Here is a 19,346-nt window from a genome sequence, read left to right as displayed (position 1 = left end):
TTCTGCACTTGTGTTTATATTTTCTGGACTTCTTTAGATTATACTTTTTGTTATTACCATGTAGAATCAAAGCAAGGGAACTTTTGAGGAGGGTTTGTGTGTGCATGTGTATTTTTGTGGATACTTTTATGTTGAAGGTAAGGAATGTGTATGGTTCTGGATGTTTATCTCTTCGGTGTTCAGGGGATTGCTTAAAATAATTCAAATTTATTTCTTGGTAGATATTCCTGAATTCATTTGGAACTGACTTGGGTGTAGAACAAAAGTTGCTAAATACATGTTATACTGGAAGAACAGAATTTGCAAGCTAAGGGATTTTGGGAAAGTGTGAGGGGTTTTTGTAACTAGGATAATCAGTTTGGAACGTATATAATGCTTACTTTTAGGTCGGTTAAACCTTTAACGTTATTTTGTTTTAATTTAAGACAATAAAAACATGATGCGTGTGAATTTATTTTAAAACGTTAAGCTACCTTCTAAAGGTTCTGTGCCAAGGTCTCGGCTTGGCACCAGAATCACAAGGCACTCACAGCTTTGTAGGTTCAAACAGCAATTCTTTATTCCAGCTCTCACACCGCCTCCACACAGGTCCAGGGGCAAATGCGTTCTGCCGTCTCCCGCACAATTCACCTACTCCACAAGGCTCTCTCCAAATCCCATTTTTATCTCACGAGAACTCAACGGGAACAAGCAGCAGGAACACCCTAATCCCAGCAATAATCTTCAACTTCCAACTTCCCTAAAACCCATTATCTTAAACTGGCAACGCCTTAAACTCAAGGAGCCGGTTACTTCCTCAAACCTGATCAGCTCTAAACCTGGATCCGCCTTGGTCCTTGAGCAAGGTCACCTTATTAAAGCATGCCTGCAATGTCCCATCGAATGTCCTCTAAGCAGCATGGGGTACGCTTGGCAAGGAAATTTCGATGCGTCAATCCTACTTGGTAATGGCCCTCAGCAGTTCTGTACTTGAGAAGTAGCCAAAATATGAAAATAGGAATAATTTTTTAAAAAGCAAAAAATTCTTAAAAATCAAATGTTAATTATATTTAGGGGATTAGTGACTTGTACACATCCACCAAATAGAGGAAAATTTTCATTTCAAGAGTATTGGCTAAATATAGTTAGATAAGAGTAAGAAGTTCTGGTGTGCTGTTGCATAATGGGATGAGTATAGAAGATGATAATATGTATTATATATTTCAAAAAGATAGGACACAATTTTTTTAATCTTTTCACCATAAAGAAATGATAGGAGATAGATATGTCTATTTAAATTTAAACATTATATAATGTATACATATACCAAAGCATCATTCCCCATAAATGAGTATAATTTTTATGTTTTATGTCTCAGTTTAAAAAATATAAATTAAGCTGGGCATGGTTGTCTGTTATCCCAGCGACTCACTAGGCTAAGACAGGAAGATAGCAGGTTCCAGGCCTTACGCAGCTTAGTGAGACCCTGTGTCAAAATAGAAAATTATGGAGGATGGGGATGTGTCTCAGTGGTTGAGCACCTCTGGGTTCAATCCCTGATGCACAATAGGAAAAAAAAAATACACACATACACACACACACACACACATACACACACATAAATTTAAAAAGTATTGGGGGTAGGAGATTTCATCTCCATTAAAGAAGTGTTTCACAAAATAATTAACAACATTGTATATGTTTTTTCTGTCATATGTAACTTATTTACTTAGCCTTCTTCAAAAAAATTCAGTGATTTCTTTCTTTTTTTTTTTTTTGGTGTGTGTGAATTTAGTTAAACTATACCTCTCCTGTTAATCCTAAAAGAACAGATTTAGTTGTATTTGCTGTGACCTGAAATGGTGTAATTTCAAGAGAATTTTATCTTCATCTCACTGCATAAATGCCATTTTTCTTCCTAAAGCCTGACATTGTTTTAAAAAGAGGCGATAACTTTTATTTTGTAGTTAGATGTTTCTGGTAGTACTAGGGATTGAACCCAGGATCTTGTACATGCTAGCCAAGTACTCTACACTGAGCCCCCCAACTACAGATTTTTTAAGAAGGCTTTAAGAATTGACCAATACTGAAAGAAAGAAAGAGGGAGGGAGGGAGGGAGGGAGGAAGAAAAGAGAGAAAGAAAGATGTCAGATATCTTTGCATATTATATTAAGGTATTAGTTTGGGGAAAAGGAACAGTAGAAATTTGGCCTAGTTTATAGCTGAGTGGTGGAATGTGTGCCCAGCATGTGTGAGGGCTTGGGTTCAATTTTCAGCCCCCCCCCCCAATAAATAAATAAATAAATAAATAAGAGTGAGATGAGATATTTCCTGAGATTAATTCTTTCAGTCTTAATTTATTTACCAGGGTTCACTTTCATTGGAGGTTGGCAACATAGTTTCCAAGCTATGTCATTTATTTTTTTCAAAAGATGGCTTCTTAGTTCCATTCACTTATATTCGGATTTAGTTAGATCAGGATACATAAGACACAGAAAGTTCAAAATTGGAAAGGGATTTAATTTTAATATCATTTAACAATGAAAAGTACCTTAATAACTTAAAGATAGAATTAGTATTGTCTGCCTTTAATTTGTTTTCCTTATCTTGTGCCTTAATTTAATTCACCTATTCTTGATTTATTCATCTTTTTCAAAAACAGGCTTTGATTACAAAAATGTTTTTCTTATTTATATCTTTTTTTCCTTTTTTCTCCACTATATCCGTGAGCTGATGTTATAAAATAATTGCATATACTTCCAGAGTGTTGAAATAAGGATTGAAAACCTTTTGTGTAGTAAGAAAGATTTTGTAAGAAATATCATAGATTTGTCAAAATTTATTTTCTGTAATTCAGTTAATTGATAATGGATGATGATTTTAAATCTTGAACTTGGGAATAAACATCGAATGTTTATTTCATGTGTTGTTTTGAATACGTTCTTCTGATCCCTTTTTTGCCATTTTAAATAGCTACTGCTTCTGCCATGAAATACCTCTAAGCAAATAAGGTGAACATAAACTAAATTAATGTGTTAGGATAAATAAAGTAAGTGCCAATAAAGTAACAGATTTTGGCAGTTTAACATTGGCTTCACTCAGTACCTTTCTTGGCCATAAATAGTGTTTGTTTTAAATAATACTCAGATATCATTTTCATGTATGCGCAAAAAGGATTTTTGCACAAATGAAATGACAACTTTAAAAACTTCATCATGATCAGATGGTCTTTGGCCAGGATTATTTATATAGTATCTTGAGATGAATTTTGAATATGGGTTGCTAATAAAAAATTTTGTACTCCATATTCAAGGATAGACAGTATAATGCAATATATTGGTACTATTCATACATGCATAGCCTAATATTTCTTAGTTCTTGAGCAATAGATAGTAGAGAAAAGATTTAAGCTTAACTTTTTCTTGAAGAAGATGGAATCTTTAAAAAAACAAAAAGCCCAAAACCCTAAGTATCTTCCTTATGTTCTTGATACCTTTTTCCCTCTCAGCAGTACTGGGGAATTGAACCCAGGGCCTCCTGAATGCTTGGCAGTCACTGTACCACTGAACTACACCCCCAGTTTTTGATATTTTTTAATATGTTTTTCTTTTCATTGTTCTACTAGGGTGATGTTGCTTCTGTTGAATACCTCCTGCAAAACGGAAGTGATCCGAATGTTAAAGACCATGCTGGATGGACACCATTGGTAGTTTTCTAGTTTGTTTTGTTTGTTTCTGGTGCCGGGTATCTACTTTTTTTTATTCTTCTTCTCTTTATGTTCATAGTTCTTAAAGTTTATAGTTTTATGATGTCCATATATAAGCCTCTGCCATCTCTATACTCGTTTTAAACTGAAGAATTTATGTTTTTATTAAGTATAAAAAATAATTATTTTCCATCTTAACTTTTCAGTTTTGACAGACAAGAAATTGGCTGCCTTTTAACTACCTTTAAATTTAGGAATCCAGTTATACTACATTGCTGAATTTAACTAATGTATAGAGTTAATGAACATCAGGATTCGTTCTATAGCATAGCATGTCACTGGAACCTAATTAAGTGTCTTAAGTCTTTACTTGTTATTACTATAAAAGCAATGTGAAGAATATTTTGGAAAAAGAATGGTAAAAAGACTTGGAAACAATTGCTATATGCATTAATTACATTAAGACAAAAGCATGATATTTGAATGAAAGCATAGAGTGTCAGCAAATGAGGGTTTTTCTTTATCCTTTAAACAAGAAGTTAAGCACAGAAAGTAGGAGGCTGTCATTAGGCTAGATGCAGAAAAGGTTGAAAGGTATATATAATGACTTTTCCTTAGCAAATTCTTAAACTGGGAGGGTTTAGTCTGGATCACAGTCACTTTATTGTTTAGAATCCAAAGGCTGGCTAAACTTTTCAAAGAAAAGTTATTTATTTATTTATTTTTAATGCCACTAAGGCAAATGGTAGTAAAGGTCAGTGGGTAATTTCAAGGATCTGATGCCTAGTTTGAGTTCCTTTTTCCTAGTTACAGACTTAGACATGTTGAATGTAGTGTTGCCTATTATGAATTGATATGTGCTAAAGAAAGCACAATATACCAGAGATTTATGAGAATACAATATAGTGAAATTGTTGGAAGCTCATTAGACATAAAGAAAGATTTGCATGTAATATATCTTTGAATATTCCATTGTTAGCTGTTCTGTTATTTAGTAAGCTGTTTTGAAAGCCTACTGTGTTAGTTCTGTTATCACTGACAACTCTAACTTTAGCAGAGAACTTGTCTTTTAAATAACTCTTATGCCATTCACTCTACTGGGTGCATGTGTCTGTGTGCTGATCTGCCATTTAGTATTGACCTGATACAGTGCATTTTCTTCAGCCTTAGAGAATTTCAGATTTTATACATGCTCTGGTTGTTAAATACCAAGTCTTTTTTTCCTTAGTGCTCTAAAAGTATTGTGGAACAGTTGAGGAGCTATAGTTGGTTTAAAGCTGCATTATCTTTAAAACAACAACAACAACAAAGAAGAGTGCTTTACCCATGGCTCTTCTTTTCTGTGAATTGCACAGATTTTTGATTACCACATATCTCACCACAAAGATGATTTATTCACAGTGACTTTTACTCTTCCATCAACCCTATAGTCTGTATGAGTATTTAGGTAAGGATAAGTTTACTGACTGAGATTTCCATTTATTTCTCTAAGTATGGTGGTATTATATTATCCTTCACTTTTCCTCATCCTTCCCCCTGCCCCCACTTTGTTTTTTGTTGTTGTTGTTTTTAACTGAATTAGCATGAAGCCTGCAACCATGGGCACCTGAAGGTAGTGGAATTGCTGCTCCAACATAAGGCATTGGTGAACACCACTGGCTACCAGAATGACTCACCACTTCATGATGCAGCCAGGAATGGGCACGTGGATATAGTCAGGTTGTTACTGTCCTGTGGAGCCTCCCGGAATGCGGTGTAAGTAGTCCTCTTAAAAATTGTTTTTAAATTGACTTGTATTCTCAAATCAAGGTACATGATAAAGCAAAGACTGTTCTACCCAAGTTGATGTTTTCCTCTCTTTTCTAAAAGTAGAGTTAGATGTGACCATTAGGTTCCATATTTCAAATCAGCATGTGTGCTCTTTATCTTGATGAGACTTTACATACTGGAGATTTGCTATATTTTTTCAGAAACAGTTGCCAATAGTTTCCATTTTGGAAACTTTATTTTATGGGCAAATTCTCTTAGTGTTTATATTCTGTAGATTGATTCATGCTTATTTATAAGAATTTATAGACTTAATTATTTTTTTGTGCTCTCAGATTCATTAGAATTAGTTTAAATATTTCATTTCTTCATGCCTTTTTCTGCATATTTAGTATAACAACAGTTAAAATATATAAGATTTCAGATATTAGGCAAGTGCAGTAGAATTATTTCCTAGATTTTTCACATTATTCAAATGAGGCTCTGAGTAAATTGTTTTGCAGTGTCAGGGCACAGAGGCACATTAGTGAATGCTAGCGGCTGCATTTTAAAATTGCTATTGTCAAGAGTATCACAAGCAAATGCCGTATGTAGATTTTATATCTTTAATCTGTAACTTGGCTCATTTCTCCCTATATATTATTTTACTCTTTTCAGTTAATTAGGTAGTTGAAATGAAAATGTCAGAATTGCCTCTCGGTGCCCCAGTTGCTTCTATAGGTTTTGAAAGAGCACACAAAAGTCAGGCTTACCCAGTTTACAGAGGAAAATAAGAATTGGAAAATATAGAGCTTCTAAGTTGTAATATTTTATAGGTAACAATTTAACATAATTGAAAAACAAAATAATAATGCAAGAATGTACCATACCTTAGTGCTGTTAGTTTCAATAAGTGTGTCTAATCTCCTTTATTTCTTTTCACAAGTCATAAGATATTTGGGGTTGGGGCATACTCAAGGGATATATATATATATATATTTTTTTTTTCTCTCTGTGTGTGTGTGTGTGTGTGTATATATACATGAATCTAATAGAGATATCTATGTCTACATAAGGACCTAACAGATTTGACCCTCTTGAGGGTGTAGCAGGCCATTTGATAAAGCAAATGGTTTCTTGGGTCAGGTGAAACTGAATAGTTTCCATCCTGGGGTTCTTAAATCAGCCATGACTACTATAATGAATGGAGCACTGGTCAGGTTGTTAGGGAATCCAGCTTTTATTTGTGACTCCATTATTGACTTTATAGCCTCAGGCAGGTTAATTTCTATGCCTTGGTGTCCACACCTATAAAACATGGGTGATGCCTGCTGCTTTTCTATTTCTTCAAAGCATAGTGAGGATTAATGAGCCAAAACACAGAGCCTGTCTTTGTGGTTTGTACACCATGATTCTTCATTGTAGTGTGAGGACTTATTAATATACAAGGAGTGGGTATGAGACAATGAATGAGCCTGCCTTCACAGGTTTCTTCTCAGAGAGGACAAGCACTTGTTTTAAATATACTTACCTAAAGAAGTGACAGACTTAGGTTTATGTATAGCCCAGCACTGTCCAGTAGTCCTTTCTCTGGTGATGGAAATGTTTATATCAATGCTGGGCATTCAGTAGCCAGTAGCCATCTGTAGATATAGAACACTTGAAAATTAGCTATCACTACTGAGAAACTGTACTTGAAAATGTATTTAATTTTTAATTAAATAGTTACATGTGATACAGTTGGGAAGAGGGGTTTATTTAACAAAAGAAGATAGGATTGATACTGGATAAAAAGGTCTCAGTCAAAAGTCAGATGCAGTTGTTAATGTAGTTCTTGGGCATAATAGTATGGTCTCTGTTTCTAAACATTGTTATATATTTTGTAGACTATTGATTATCATTCTGAAATACTGTCCCTGTGGTTTTTTACTTTTTGTTTGATAGTAGTTCTTGTTCACCTAATTGGTCTTACCAGTGTCCTGCTGGCCTCCTCCTTTTCAGATTGGTTTTCTTTAATTCATTACCCATTCTGCTGCCTGAGTATTTTCAGAAAATACAAGTTCTGTCAGATTAAGTATTTGCTTAAAACTCTTCGCTTCCTTCCTCATAATGTTTTTAAAATAAACTTTAAACTCCAAAGTATGATTTTTAAGACCCTGTGTGGTCTGGCACTACTTACCTCTTCAACCTTGTCTGTCTTACCACTGAACCTCTTGTCCCCCTTTCCTATAAGAGTTTTTTTTCACTAGCCTTTCTGAATTTTTATTTCCTTAAAATGTGCCAGGCTATTGTGGAAAAATGAACAAACAAAAAAAGCCTTAACATATGCTTTTAGTTTTTCCTCTGGAGTATTCATTTTGGTAATCAATTTCTCATTCTTTTGAGTTTCATCTCAGATAGCACTTCCTTTTGGTTGCTTTTCCTGATTCCTCATGTTTGTCTATAGTGGTTCTCCCTGGTCACACAGTTTAAGTGCTGGTGTGTTTACTTTATATTATCTTCTTTTTAGATTGCATGTTTTATGGATCAGGGATCATGTTTGCCCTTCCAGGCTCAGTCAAATGCCTAATATAGTCTATACATATAATTTTGTGTGGAGAGAATCATCAAGTGTTTGAACAAATGGAGATGTGGTATACTTTTTCCTCTTTTGATAAAAAGTCAGATGAGATAAGAGAGAAATTGCCTCCTTTTGCTATCAGCTTTACTGTAAGTGTGACAAGTATGTTGAAAACCAAGTTTCTGTAAGTAATACTCTTTTTTTAATAGTAAAGGATCTGGTTCCTGGTGCTTGTTTGAATAAATATCATGTGTTCCCAGGGAGAATTCTTCCTCTCTTGCCCTTCTGGCATTGTGGCATGTTATCTTTTGGGGATTGTGACTGCCCAAGGCAATTCTTGTAGTATTACAACTTTTAAGGCCATTTTATCCCCCTCTCCAATTTGTCAGTGTTCTCAAGTTTAAAAAATATTGTACTAGGATTTTGGTTGAAATTGAGTAGGAATATAGATTGCAGTGGATTATTAAGGTTACTTTTTCATTCAAGACCCTAGTATGTTTTAAGTCTTCTGTTTCATATATCTTACAAAGTTTTTAATCTTTTGTATATGTGTGTGTATGTGTGTGTGTATACAGATACACATAACTATTTTTTGAGGTTATTTTAGATATTTAGTTCTTTTGATGACCTAGTTAATTTAATGCTTTATTAATAAATATAACTTACTCCTGATATATAGGAAAACTATTGATTTTAGTCCCTTTCTTTTCTATCCAGCCAACACCTTATATTAAGAATATCATTATGATTTATTAATTTTCATTTCTTACTACAATTGTCCAAGCATCTAGAAGAATTATTGTAAAATAATGGTGATAGCTTGTTTGCTTTGTCCTTTTTGTAAATTCTGACTGTAGGTTTACAATCAATTTGACGTTGTTATTGTAAATATTGATGTTTTTTATTGTCCTGTGGAAGCTTCCTTCTAGTTGTTTACCATTATTTTAATAAGTCTGTATATATTAAATGACTTTCATATTATATGAAATGATCCTGTACTTTTTGTGTGGTGATGTCACAAACACATGAGACCACATCTCATATATTTAATGTTGAACCATTCTTGAATTCTTAAGATAAACTTGGTGTGGTATATTGTTGTTATTCTTATCATCATAACTATTCTATTTTTTTTTTTTCTCTTTTTCCTTTTTTGAGACCAGTCCTCGTTATGTTGCTTAGACTAGCTTCAGATTCCTAGTTGCTGAGCCTGGCTTCAAACTCTTAGGCCCAACTCTTCTCCTGTCTCAGCCTTCTCAGTAGCTGGGACTGTATGCATGTACTTGGCACACAGCTTCTTCAAACAAATATTTATGTCAGTTTACTAGGAGTTTCGCATAATTATAAGTTAGAATAATTTGAGATTTTTCATGTTTTGCCTTCAGATTTTAATATCAAAATTATACTCTTAGTTTTTAAAAAATAATCAGAATGCTTCCAGTCTTTTTTCTTCTGGATCATTAATAGAATATCTTGCAGAAATAAGCTTGTACCCTGAGGTGGTACAACATTATCTATTTTGATAACTTACATATTATATGATTTTTAGAGATCTCTCCAATTTTGTTATTAGTGGTATTACTCTGAAATAACAATTAACTAATAGAGGAATCAGGCATTAAAGAGAAGATGGACTTTTTTTTATCCCACTAAGTTTAGGCTTACATAGTTCCTGTGGGACTATAAAAACAAACTGCCTGTTTTGCAATTTTATCTGAGGCTATGATTTTTCAGAAGGATGCCCAAGAAGATTATTGTACTGGTGGTTAGCACTGAACACAGCAATGAGACAGGGTCTGTAAGGAAATACCATCCCTGTTTTATTTCCCACATGTATAATGTTGACATCACAAACCCTTAAAACTTGAAGTCTTTCTTTATGTATTTTTAATCAGATGCTGTGGTAGTCTTTTTGTATACTGAATGCTAAAACAATATTGTTTCTGTTTTCACATATTTCAGGGCCCTGTAGCTAAAATATTTTTTGATTTTTGTTACACCAAATATATAAGGAAGCAATAATTCTGCTGAGAGCATGTTTGATAAAAGGACCATATCCTCACACCATGTGAAGATTTTACTCAGTATTTGGTACATGGTCTTCTTTTACCTAACAATGGGGATACATTCTGAGAAATGGCCTTGTTAAGTGATTTCATTGTTGTGTGAGCATCCTGTCCTACATAAACTAAGATGGCTGTGACATCATTAGGCAGTATAATCTCACAGGACCAGTGTTATATATGTGGTCATTTGTTGACCAAAATGGCATTATGTAGTGCATTTCTGTATTTTCATTATACTTTACAACTTTTCTGCTGCTGTATGAATTTTAGTTTTAATTATTTCAGTTAGAGGTAAACCAAACTATAGAAAGGAATAAAATTTTTGTAATATAGTTCTGGGGGAGAGAGAAGGAAAAAAAAAAAAAGACAAAATCAGCCTCGAGTTATTTTAGATGTCTTTAGGAGAGAGAAAAACTTGTTAGAAGAGGACTAGGGGAGCCAGATTAGAAAATTTTAAGGTTCTGGAATTAGATTATAATGAGTGATGCTCAGATCACATGACCCTAATAGTGGAGGCAGTGCTTAAGAACTGTCTTTTCAGTAGTGTTTTATAAATTGTAAATATAACTGAGAACCTTTTTGTAGCCCAGAAAGTGGGGAGAGTCAACAGCTCAGTAATATATTTAGGTAACTGTTAACGGAAGACCAGATATTAAATAAAAAAAAAAAAAGAAAGAAAAGAAAGAATGGAATATTATCACTGCAAAGCCAATTGAATTAAAAAACTTCTTGAATATAGGGAGGAAATTTTGAAATCTTATAAGGCATGATATCCAAGAATTAACCATATATAACACAAATTAAAAATATAGTCGACACTCTTTATTTGCCATCTTCCTTATGTAATTTATAGGTTCTCAGTGATGTCTTCCCAACCCAGTTTTTTCCCTTAGAGGCTATGCTCGGATGTTGAATTTTTTTATTGCAAGGTTTTGGGGCCCTGAGTCGTTATGGAGGGAATGACCATGCAGTAGAAAGTCATGTCTTTATTTCAGATTTTATCTTTTTTTTTTAATTAATTTGAACATTTTTCCATTTTACTGTGAAGTCACACTTTAATAGCTTTTAATGTATTTTCAGCTTTTGTTATGTAAACTTTTTAAATAATGCTAATTCATTTAACTCTGAATTTACTTGTTTTTTGCTCAAGTAATTTACCTTTCTGAGCTAAGAATTCATTGCCCAAGAGGGAAGATTAGTTCTATTTTTATCTCAGATATTGAGAAAAATTTTTATATCTTTTATAATATTTATTATCTGGGAATTTTTGTATTGTTAACTGTTCAAAATCTTGTTGGCCACCCGTCTGCCCCACTTCTTTATGTATATCCCAGTGCAAACCCAGGACTAAAGTTCTCACCCTTGTGGAAAATATCAAATGCTTTTTTTTTTTTTTTTTTTTTTTTTAAATAACAGCTATGTAGGATTTAGAATTCGGTATTTGGTCTGCTATTAACAGACTTTTCCTTGGCAGAACATTGAATTCTTAGCTAGAAAATATTATATGGATCATTGGACCTATTAATTGTCTTCCTGTGCTAGTTAATTCTCTAAAAAATGAAATCACCTACAACAAGGATAATTTATGTTTTACAGCTTTAAGAAAACATGTTAACTTTTTTCAATGATTGTACTTTTTTCTGTTCACAATAGGCAAAATGACTTGAAAAATTAAATCTTTATATTTGCAATTTTGTACTTGTTCATAAAGGATTTCATTTATGGACCATGTTGGCTTTCTGTCATGGGTGATGGGTTTAGCATTAGTAAAAATGTCTTTTTTGTATTTGCTTTTGCAGATTGGATGATCTGTGTGTTTGAGTAAAAGTTTAAATTTGTACTTTTCCCTTTTTACTTGTGGTGTTTTTCACTCAGTGCACTGTTGCAAGCAGTTTCTACTGTGTCATTCCTGTAGGGAAAAGGACTTTGAAGGGTTTTACCTGCATTGTGAACTTTGCCCTTAGGGCAAAGTTGAAACATTAAGCACTTCAGCTTAACCCTTCCTTTCTATCAGTCTTGGTGATCAGAAAGAATCCTGTTAGGAAAAGGATTTTCATTTACCTCCTTATACTCTTTAGATTGTACCAAACAGAAAATGAAAATTTATTCTCATTGTAGTATTCAGAACACATGCTTCTTTACTTTTCCCTTACTAAACATGCAAATTATCATTATAAATCCTATATGAAGTATATTGTAAAATCGAGGGAAATGATATACTTCAGATATAACTTACTATGTTCCCTTACTTTCCTTTTTAATCTGTCTTCTAAAAATGCACTTTGACAATGTTAAGGCAGTTACGCAGACAATATGTCTGCCAAGCACTGTTTTAAGTGGTTTTGATGTATTAATTCATTTCATCCTTGTAATTTTAGAAAATAGGCTATATTATTATTTCCATTTTACAGGTGAAGAAACAGAGGCACAAGAGGCTTAATTTGTCTAAGGTCACATAGCTTTTGATTGGCAGAGCTGGAATTTAAGTTTAGGCAGTCGGGTTCTGCAACCCCTGCACTTAACCAGCGTACTCTGGTAGTGCCTTTTCTCCTGCTTATGGCTGCTTAGGAAACTGTTCTGAGGTGGAAGTTCAGTTCTTAAACACCACCCCTTTGTTTTTACATAATGTGGCTGCAGCTTACACTCCAGAGCGCCTGTTTACCCATCACCCCATTCATTCCCTGTGGTCCTTGTCTTACTCTCTTTCTTCACTTTCTCTTTTCTTATCTTCTGTTTCTGATTTACTGTGCTACCTTGTTTAAAGGCCTTCACATACACTTTTCTATTCTTATTCTACCTTCTCTTCATTCCCTTTTCAGACCTTGGAACCTTCACCAGACTGCAAAGTCCCTTCTATTTGCTTTTCTGTATTTTGCCCATTGAGCTTTGTGAAGGTAGAATAACCTTTTATCTCATTGGTTCTTTAGAGCTTGCAAGAGTTCTTGGTACATTAAAAAAAAAAAATAGCTATTGAAATTGAATGCATGAATATTTTCCAAGCTGATTACAGACCATATGTAAAGAAGTGGAATAGATAAGAGTCCTGAGGTTGTAAGAATTACTTACAATTGAGAGAAGTGGATGGACAGCATTGAATCTTACTGGAAAGAACAAGAGCATGTTATCTTAGTCTAGTCATTGGAAACTGTTCTTCTCTATTTTCCTGTCTATAAAATAAGGGGCTCCTACTGTGATGTAAAGTCTCTTCAGTGTAACACTGTATCTTATGAATCAGTGCATGCTGAGAAGTCTACATCAAATTGCTCTCTGGACCACAATGGTTTGTTCTGTGATGGCTGTGATTATTATAGATTAGAGTATATATATGTATTAAAATTAATTTTTAAAGTGCCATATTTTCTGCTTTATTAAATTATTTGTCATGCAGCATAGTTTTCCTTCTAATGGATCTAAATGCCTATGCTGTGTTATCTAATTTTATATTTGTTTATACAGACTATAGAGCCTGTAATAGCTATAGTAAATGATGTATATTTGCATGTGAAAGCATCTCACCCGTAGTGATTAATGAATAGGAAACCATGTTTTAAAATGTGAATATGAATACAGAAAACGAGAGTTGTGGAAAAATTCAAATATGAGTTAAAACATATTCAATTAAAAATACTCTGTGTAATGATTTGGTGTCATATTGAAATTTCACATCTTTCTTCATTGAATTCAGTAGCTTTTGATACTGGATCCATGTGCCTAATGTGAGTTCTGAGTCATTTATTTTCATTAACATTGTGTATCATTAAGGATGTTAAAACAATTATTCCACCAGTACATCCATTTTGTTAAGAATCAAGTCACACATTTTATTTACTTAGACCCATCTGCATTTATTTTACCAGTAACATATTTGGTCTGCGGCCTGTGGATTATACAGACAATGAAAATATGAAATCATTATTGCTGCTACCAGAGAAGAATGAATCATCCTCAACTAGCCATTGCTCAGTTGTAAGTATAGATTTAGCTTTGGGACATTTATATCTTTTATTGAAATTGGTTATGAAAGGAACATAATGGAAAAATTTCCAGTTAGCAAATGGCTTTCATTCACCAAACAATTATTGAGCACTTTCTTAGTAGTAGCTACGGTGGATTCAGAGACAATCAGAGTAAGACTATCAAGAAATATTTATTGAACATTCTCTGTACTTAAGGCAGCATTCATACAACAATGAATATGACTGATAAAACCCTTACTTCAAAGAACTTGCCTGCTAGTGAGAAGCAGAAAAGAGACAGATTGAATAGATAAGTTCAGGGGACTTACCTGCTAGTGTGAGATAGAGAAGAAAGATAGACTGTGAATGTGTAAATATTGTATTATGGGGAAGGGAATCTGTAGTAGTGTACACCAATTTTATATCAAACAGAGTAGGTTGTTGGATATGTGATTTTGGAGCTAAGGAGAAAGGCACAAGTGACAAAGATACAAGAGATAAAGTAGAAAGAACGCCTTTTCCTTAGGAACCCACAACTAAGTAGGGAATACAGATATAAAAATTTTACTGCACATTGTAGTAAATTTATAATAGAAGCACTAAAAATGTACAATAGAATCATAGAGAACGTAAAAGAAAACTTCAGAAGGGTTCAGGAAGAACTTCACAGAGAAGATGACAGAAGATGTCTCAGTCTTCAAGGTAAGAGTTTTAGCAGGCTATCTGTTAGAATGCTGTTAGATACAAATATTAGAAAAACTTTACACAAATGATTAAAGTTTTTAATTTATTATCTTAAAGGTGATCCCACCATAGGCTAGCTCTGCATTGTTTTACACAGCAGTTAAGGACTGTACCAAGGACCCAAATTCTTTCTATTTGCTTTGCCATCCTATATTTGTAAGCTGTGTCCCCTTAGTGGTCATAGGATCATCGCCACAATTTCAGATGTGACAGTGGCCACCTGTAAAAGAGTCACTAAAACTTTTCCCAGGGATCTTATTGTTAATTTCCCCAGTGTCTGATTTGTCAGAACCAGTACTAAATTTGTTTTGACATACCTTGGGCTTGGAAATAGGGTCAGATCTTAAAAGGTCCATACCTGGACTTTTGGTAGTGTGGAAGCAGTGAGGAATGGGTTTTGTCTGGACAACAACGTTGTTCACTTTTATTAATCTTAACATCGTGAAGAAAGTAGTTCAATTGTAAAGAGCAACTGCTAGGAGGAAAGGAGACATAAAGAACCTTAGAAATTCAAGGCACTGTACAGTGTAGGGTGAGAGGAACTAAGGTTTGTTAAAGTGGAATTTGGGCTAAAGAACTGGGTTGGGATCAGCCTGTGAAAGGCCTTGAATTTCTTGATAGGGACTTTAGACTTACTGGGGACCTTTACTGTGTTTAACTGGAATGGGGTGGTCTGGAGGACCCAGTTGTGAGAAGGAAGAGATTGAGGCTGACAGAGAGACTGTTGTGGTAGAGTTCAGGTGTGAAATGGTGAAGCCTGGAATTGAGGGTGGTGGTAATAATGTGGAGATGGAGAAAAGAAGGAGTTTGAGAGAGAAAGAGAGTTGATGGACTTGCTGTATCTTGGTAACTGCTCAGATGAGGGAAGGGGATAAACTGAAGGAAACAGCATTCCCAGGAGACTTCCTGTCTAGGAAGGGCAATGGATTAGTGATTGATGCCTTGTTGAAGTTACAGAGATGGCTGAGGTAGTTACAATTTGATGTGGTCATAGGTTCCATCACAGGCTAGTTTCTTTTATAGTTGCAAGCTCTTTATCTTCTGCTTTAGATTGCAACCTTATAAATGTGCTCCAAATTATAGTTTTGGAAATGAGCTAGAAGAGAACTTAGAAGTCAGCAGTTTAATTTATTCCTTTTACAAATGAGAAAACTGAGACCTAGAGAGGTGTTGCTTTGCCCGGGGTTATTAACCAGACATTAAAAAAAATATTTCTTAATGGACCAGTTAGAACTCAAATTTCTTAAGTCTTAGGTCAGTTCTCATTCAGTTCCACCATACTTAATAACTACTTAATGCTACTTATTTTATTCATTTATACTTGAACTCTCCTGGCAGAACACAGCTTATCAAAGTTGTCATTTGTCAGTGTTCCTTTTATGTAAAAGCTGAAGAAGGATCACATTAAGTGTGTCAGAAATAAAGATATCTTTATGGTATTCTTGGAGTCTGAGGATGGCAATGCCTTCAGAAAATAAGGATTTTTATTATGGAATATGAGGAATCTGTACTGTCATGTGGATGTGGCCTGTGAGTATCATTATTTACTGTCTTAATGGTTGATAACGAGGCTGAAGAAAAACCATTACCTGATCACAAGTGTAAGTTGAAAGCATAGCTTCTTTATGTAGAACCCTTAAGATGTGAACTCTGGGATCTGCTGCCCCCAGGCATTTTCTGCTCACCTTTTTAAGCCACATGGGCTGCCTTTGAGTCCACCAAGTATGTTCTCTGTTAGGTCTTTAGCACTAGTTGTTTTCTTTGCCAGGAACAGATGTCGGGAGCCAGATGTTCATGTGACCTATTTTCTCATTTCCTTCCAGTCTGACTGTGCCACTGCCTGTGAAAGAGTATCTCCCAAGGTTGCTCACCCGCTCCGCTCCCCCTGTATTGTCATACCACAGATTATCTGGTATCAGATGTTTTTACTGAATTGTTTTTTTCCCCCTGCTCCAACTAGAATATAAACTCTGTGAAGGCAGGGACTGAATGTCTTATTTACTATATTAACTCTGGCATTGAAAACAGTTTCTGGCATATATTAAGGGCTTAATAAGTATTTATTGACTGTGTGCAGGAGCACTGTAGTGCCCTGTTAGAGGCATGCTTGTCCCTAAAATGAGCACAAGTGCTTGGTGGCTGGGTCTGGAATCCTTTCCAAGAAGCTGCTTCAGGGAATATCAGGTGAAGGGAAGGGTTGAGAAGTATTAGTTAATAACTATTTGAATACATTGCTTTGAATTTGAGAAATACTCTCTGATCTTAAAGACCAACAAAACTGCTGGCCATGTTCATTTGGGGATTTCTCTGCCCATGATCCCTTTTGAGCAGCACATTTATTTTTTTATTCTTTCCAGATTTTTAACTTCATTTTTATAAACTCATCACTAATAATAATTATCTGAGAAAAGTACCACATTGAATTATTATTTGAGTAAGAGTGAGTTTAATGCCGCTGAACAAAATGTCTAATTTCTATAAAATCAGGGTATTGAGCTCTTGGATTATTTCTTGAACCTCTTTGGAGCCTCATGGTTCTGAGACCCTTTCTTATTCAAATAGAATCCCCAGCCCCCATGCTCAGTCCCTCCCTAAGTCAAACGTATGGCTTTGGCAGCTGTTTGCTTTATATTTTATTATAGCATTCCTTCACTATGAGAAATTAGTTTCAGTTTCCGTTTTTTATGGAGATTTTAAAAACTATGATAGGAAAATGCTTGACCCACTTTGGTAGTTTTCTTGGTACAGATAGTATAACATGCTATATTTAGATATGATATCTTTCTACTTTTGTGTTTTGTGCAGTGAACTAATTTAGAGTTATATAAGTTGAAGAGTAATGTATTCTATTTAGAGCTAGTTTTATGGCACTTATTTGCCTAACTCAAGATTTTTTGACATACTGTTTTTTAATATTATCATCATATAGTAATTGAATAATTATAGAGTATATTGAGTGTACTGAACATTTTCATGTTATAGGGTGTTTACAGTGTTTAGTCATGTTTACATTGTTTTATAATTTAGTGACTAGGAAAAATGCTTATAGAAATGTGATTGTAAATTGGTGTGGAATATGTACCATGCCCAGTAAAACTGTTGCTATTGGAATTTGCAATGAATAAGTAAGTATGCTAGTTGAACTTACTGAATACTATTATTTTTAAAACAAAATCTATGCAAATATTTTAAAAACTGACTTATATGCTTGCTTAATACATAGTAGAATCTCATTTAATCTTTTTTGAGGGAATGAATACTGAATTATTGAAATTAGCCTATTTATAGATGTAGCCAACGATTTAGGTATAATATGAATTATAACTGTTGTGCTGTGTGAAGTGAATACTGACTTTCTCCCAGCTCTGTGGGCTTGTGCCTTCATCATTCTTCTCATGTACTTCAGAGCTCTGGAAAGCCCAGATGCCCAATATACATACATACACAAAGGGCCCTGTGTCTCATGTTTGAAAAGGACAGTATTGCATTTGGCATTTTATCCTTTAATACAGCAGTACTGATTTAACTTTTCTTCTTCACTGGATTATTACTTCTGTTTCATCAGGTAGCTTTTGGAAATTCATTCTAATTCTATTTACTAAATTTCTATTAGCTGTTCTTTAGCCACTTTGTCATTGTTTCTTTGCATCTTCCATTTCTAATCTTTAATGACATACATTGGTGTCTTCTCTTTATTTTTGTATCTTTTTGTCTCCTAAACTCTAAATATAATTGTTAAAATAAAAGTGTAAGTCTTTGTTAGAGTACTACTTCCTCTCTCATGAGTGACATGGACTTCTCACTGTTATGGATCCAATCTCCTAACTTGAATTCTTTTTTCTATTTTCATTTTTCCTTAGCTTTAATAAACATTTGTCTTCTTTGAGGCCATAAAGCTTCCGTGTTCTTTGACTTTATAGATAATCTCAATTTCAACTAAATTGAGCAAATTGAGTTTAACTCTGTTGAATAATTGGAGGAGGCAAAGAGAATTGATCATTTTAATTGATACTTTGGGTTTACCAGTGACAGACTAAAATTTTAAACCCTACAGAGATCTGGTTTGACAACAAGGAAGAACGATGTCCTGGGTAAAGAGAACTAGCCCAATTTATGTTTTCTTGGGAGGAAAATAAAGGAACAGAAAAATAGTTACTCAAATATGTTGAGCATCAGGGACGTGAGTGTAGATTCATTAGACATTTTTGGGAATTATTAAATAGAGTAAGTGAAGTAATGAAATTCAGTCTTTTATCAGGTGACATCCTGTTGAATGTCTCTTTCTAAATTTTACTGCTGTGGCATTTCCTTTTTCACTAACAGGTGAATACTGGGCAGCGTAGAGATGGACCACTTGTGGTTATAGGCAGTGGACTTTCTTCAGAACAACAGAAAATGCTCAGTGAACTTGCAACAATTCTTAAGGCTAAAAAATGTGCTGAGTTTGACAGTACAGGTGAGGATTTTGATTTTATTTTTAGCAGAAAAAAATTTTAAATAGGTAATCACTTTGGAAAATTAACTTGGATATGCTTTAACCATTGAGATATATACTTTGTATCTTGTAACAACCTAAAATGTTTTTGTTG

The 19,346-nt window shown here is 34.2% G+C and overlaps 1 protein-coding gene across 2 annotated transcripts in view; it reads left to right on the top strand.

The window, feature by feature from the left end:
- Positions 1-19,346, top strand: part of Bard1 (BRCA1 associated RING domain 1) — a 72,703-nt gene that overhangs the window by 32,655 nt on the left and 20,702 nt on the right. For both annotated transcript variants that reach the window (XM_021730732.3, XM_040267760.2), the window contains 4 exons: positions 3,605-3,685; positions 5,268-5,440; positions 13,915-14,023; positions 19,081-19,213. In XM_021730732.3, the coding sequence (XP_021586407.2) occupies positions 3,605-3,685; positions 5,268-5,440; positions 13,915-14,023; positions 19,081-19,213 (496 nt within the window). The remainder of the gene's footprint in view (positions 1-3,604; positions 3,686-5,267; positions 5,441-13,914; positions 14,024-19,080; positions 19,214-19,346) is intronic.

Source organism: Ictidomys tridecemlineatus, chromosome 7 (assembly GCF_052094955.1).
Source record: "Ictidomys tridecemlineatus isolate mIctTri1 chromosome 7, mIctTri1.hap1, whole genome shotgun sequence".
NCBI classification, from domain to species: Eukaryota; Metazoa; Chordata; class Mammalia; order Rodentia; family Sciuridae; genus Ictidomys; species Ictidomys tridecemlineatus.
Note: the sequence above shows the minus strand (reverse complement) of the source record. Positions and strands in the feature narration are given on the sequence as shown.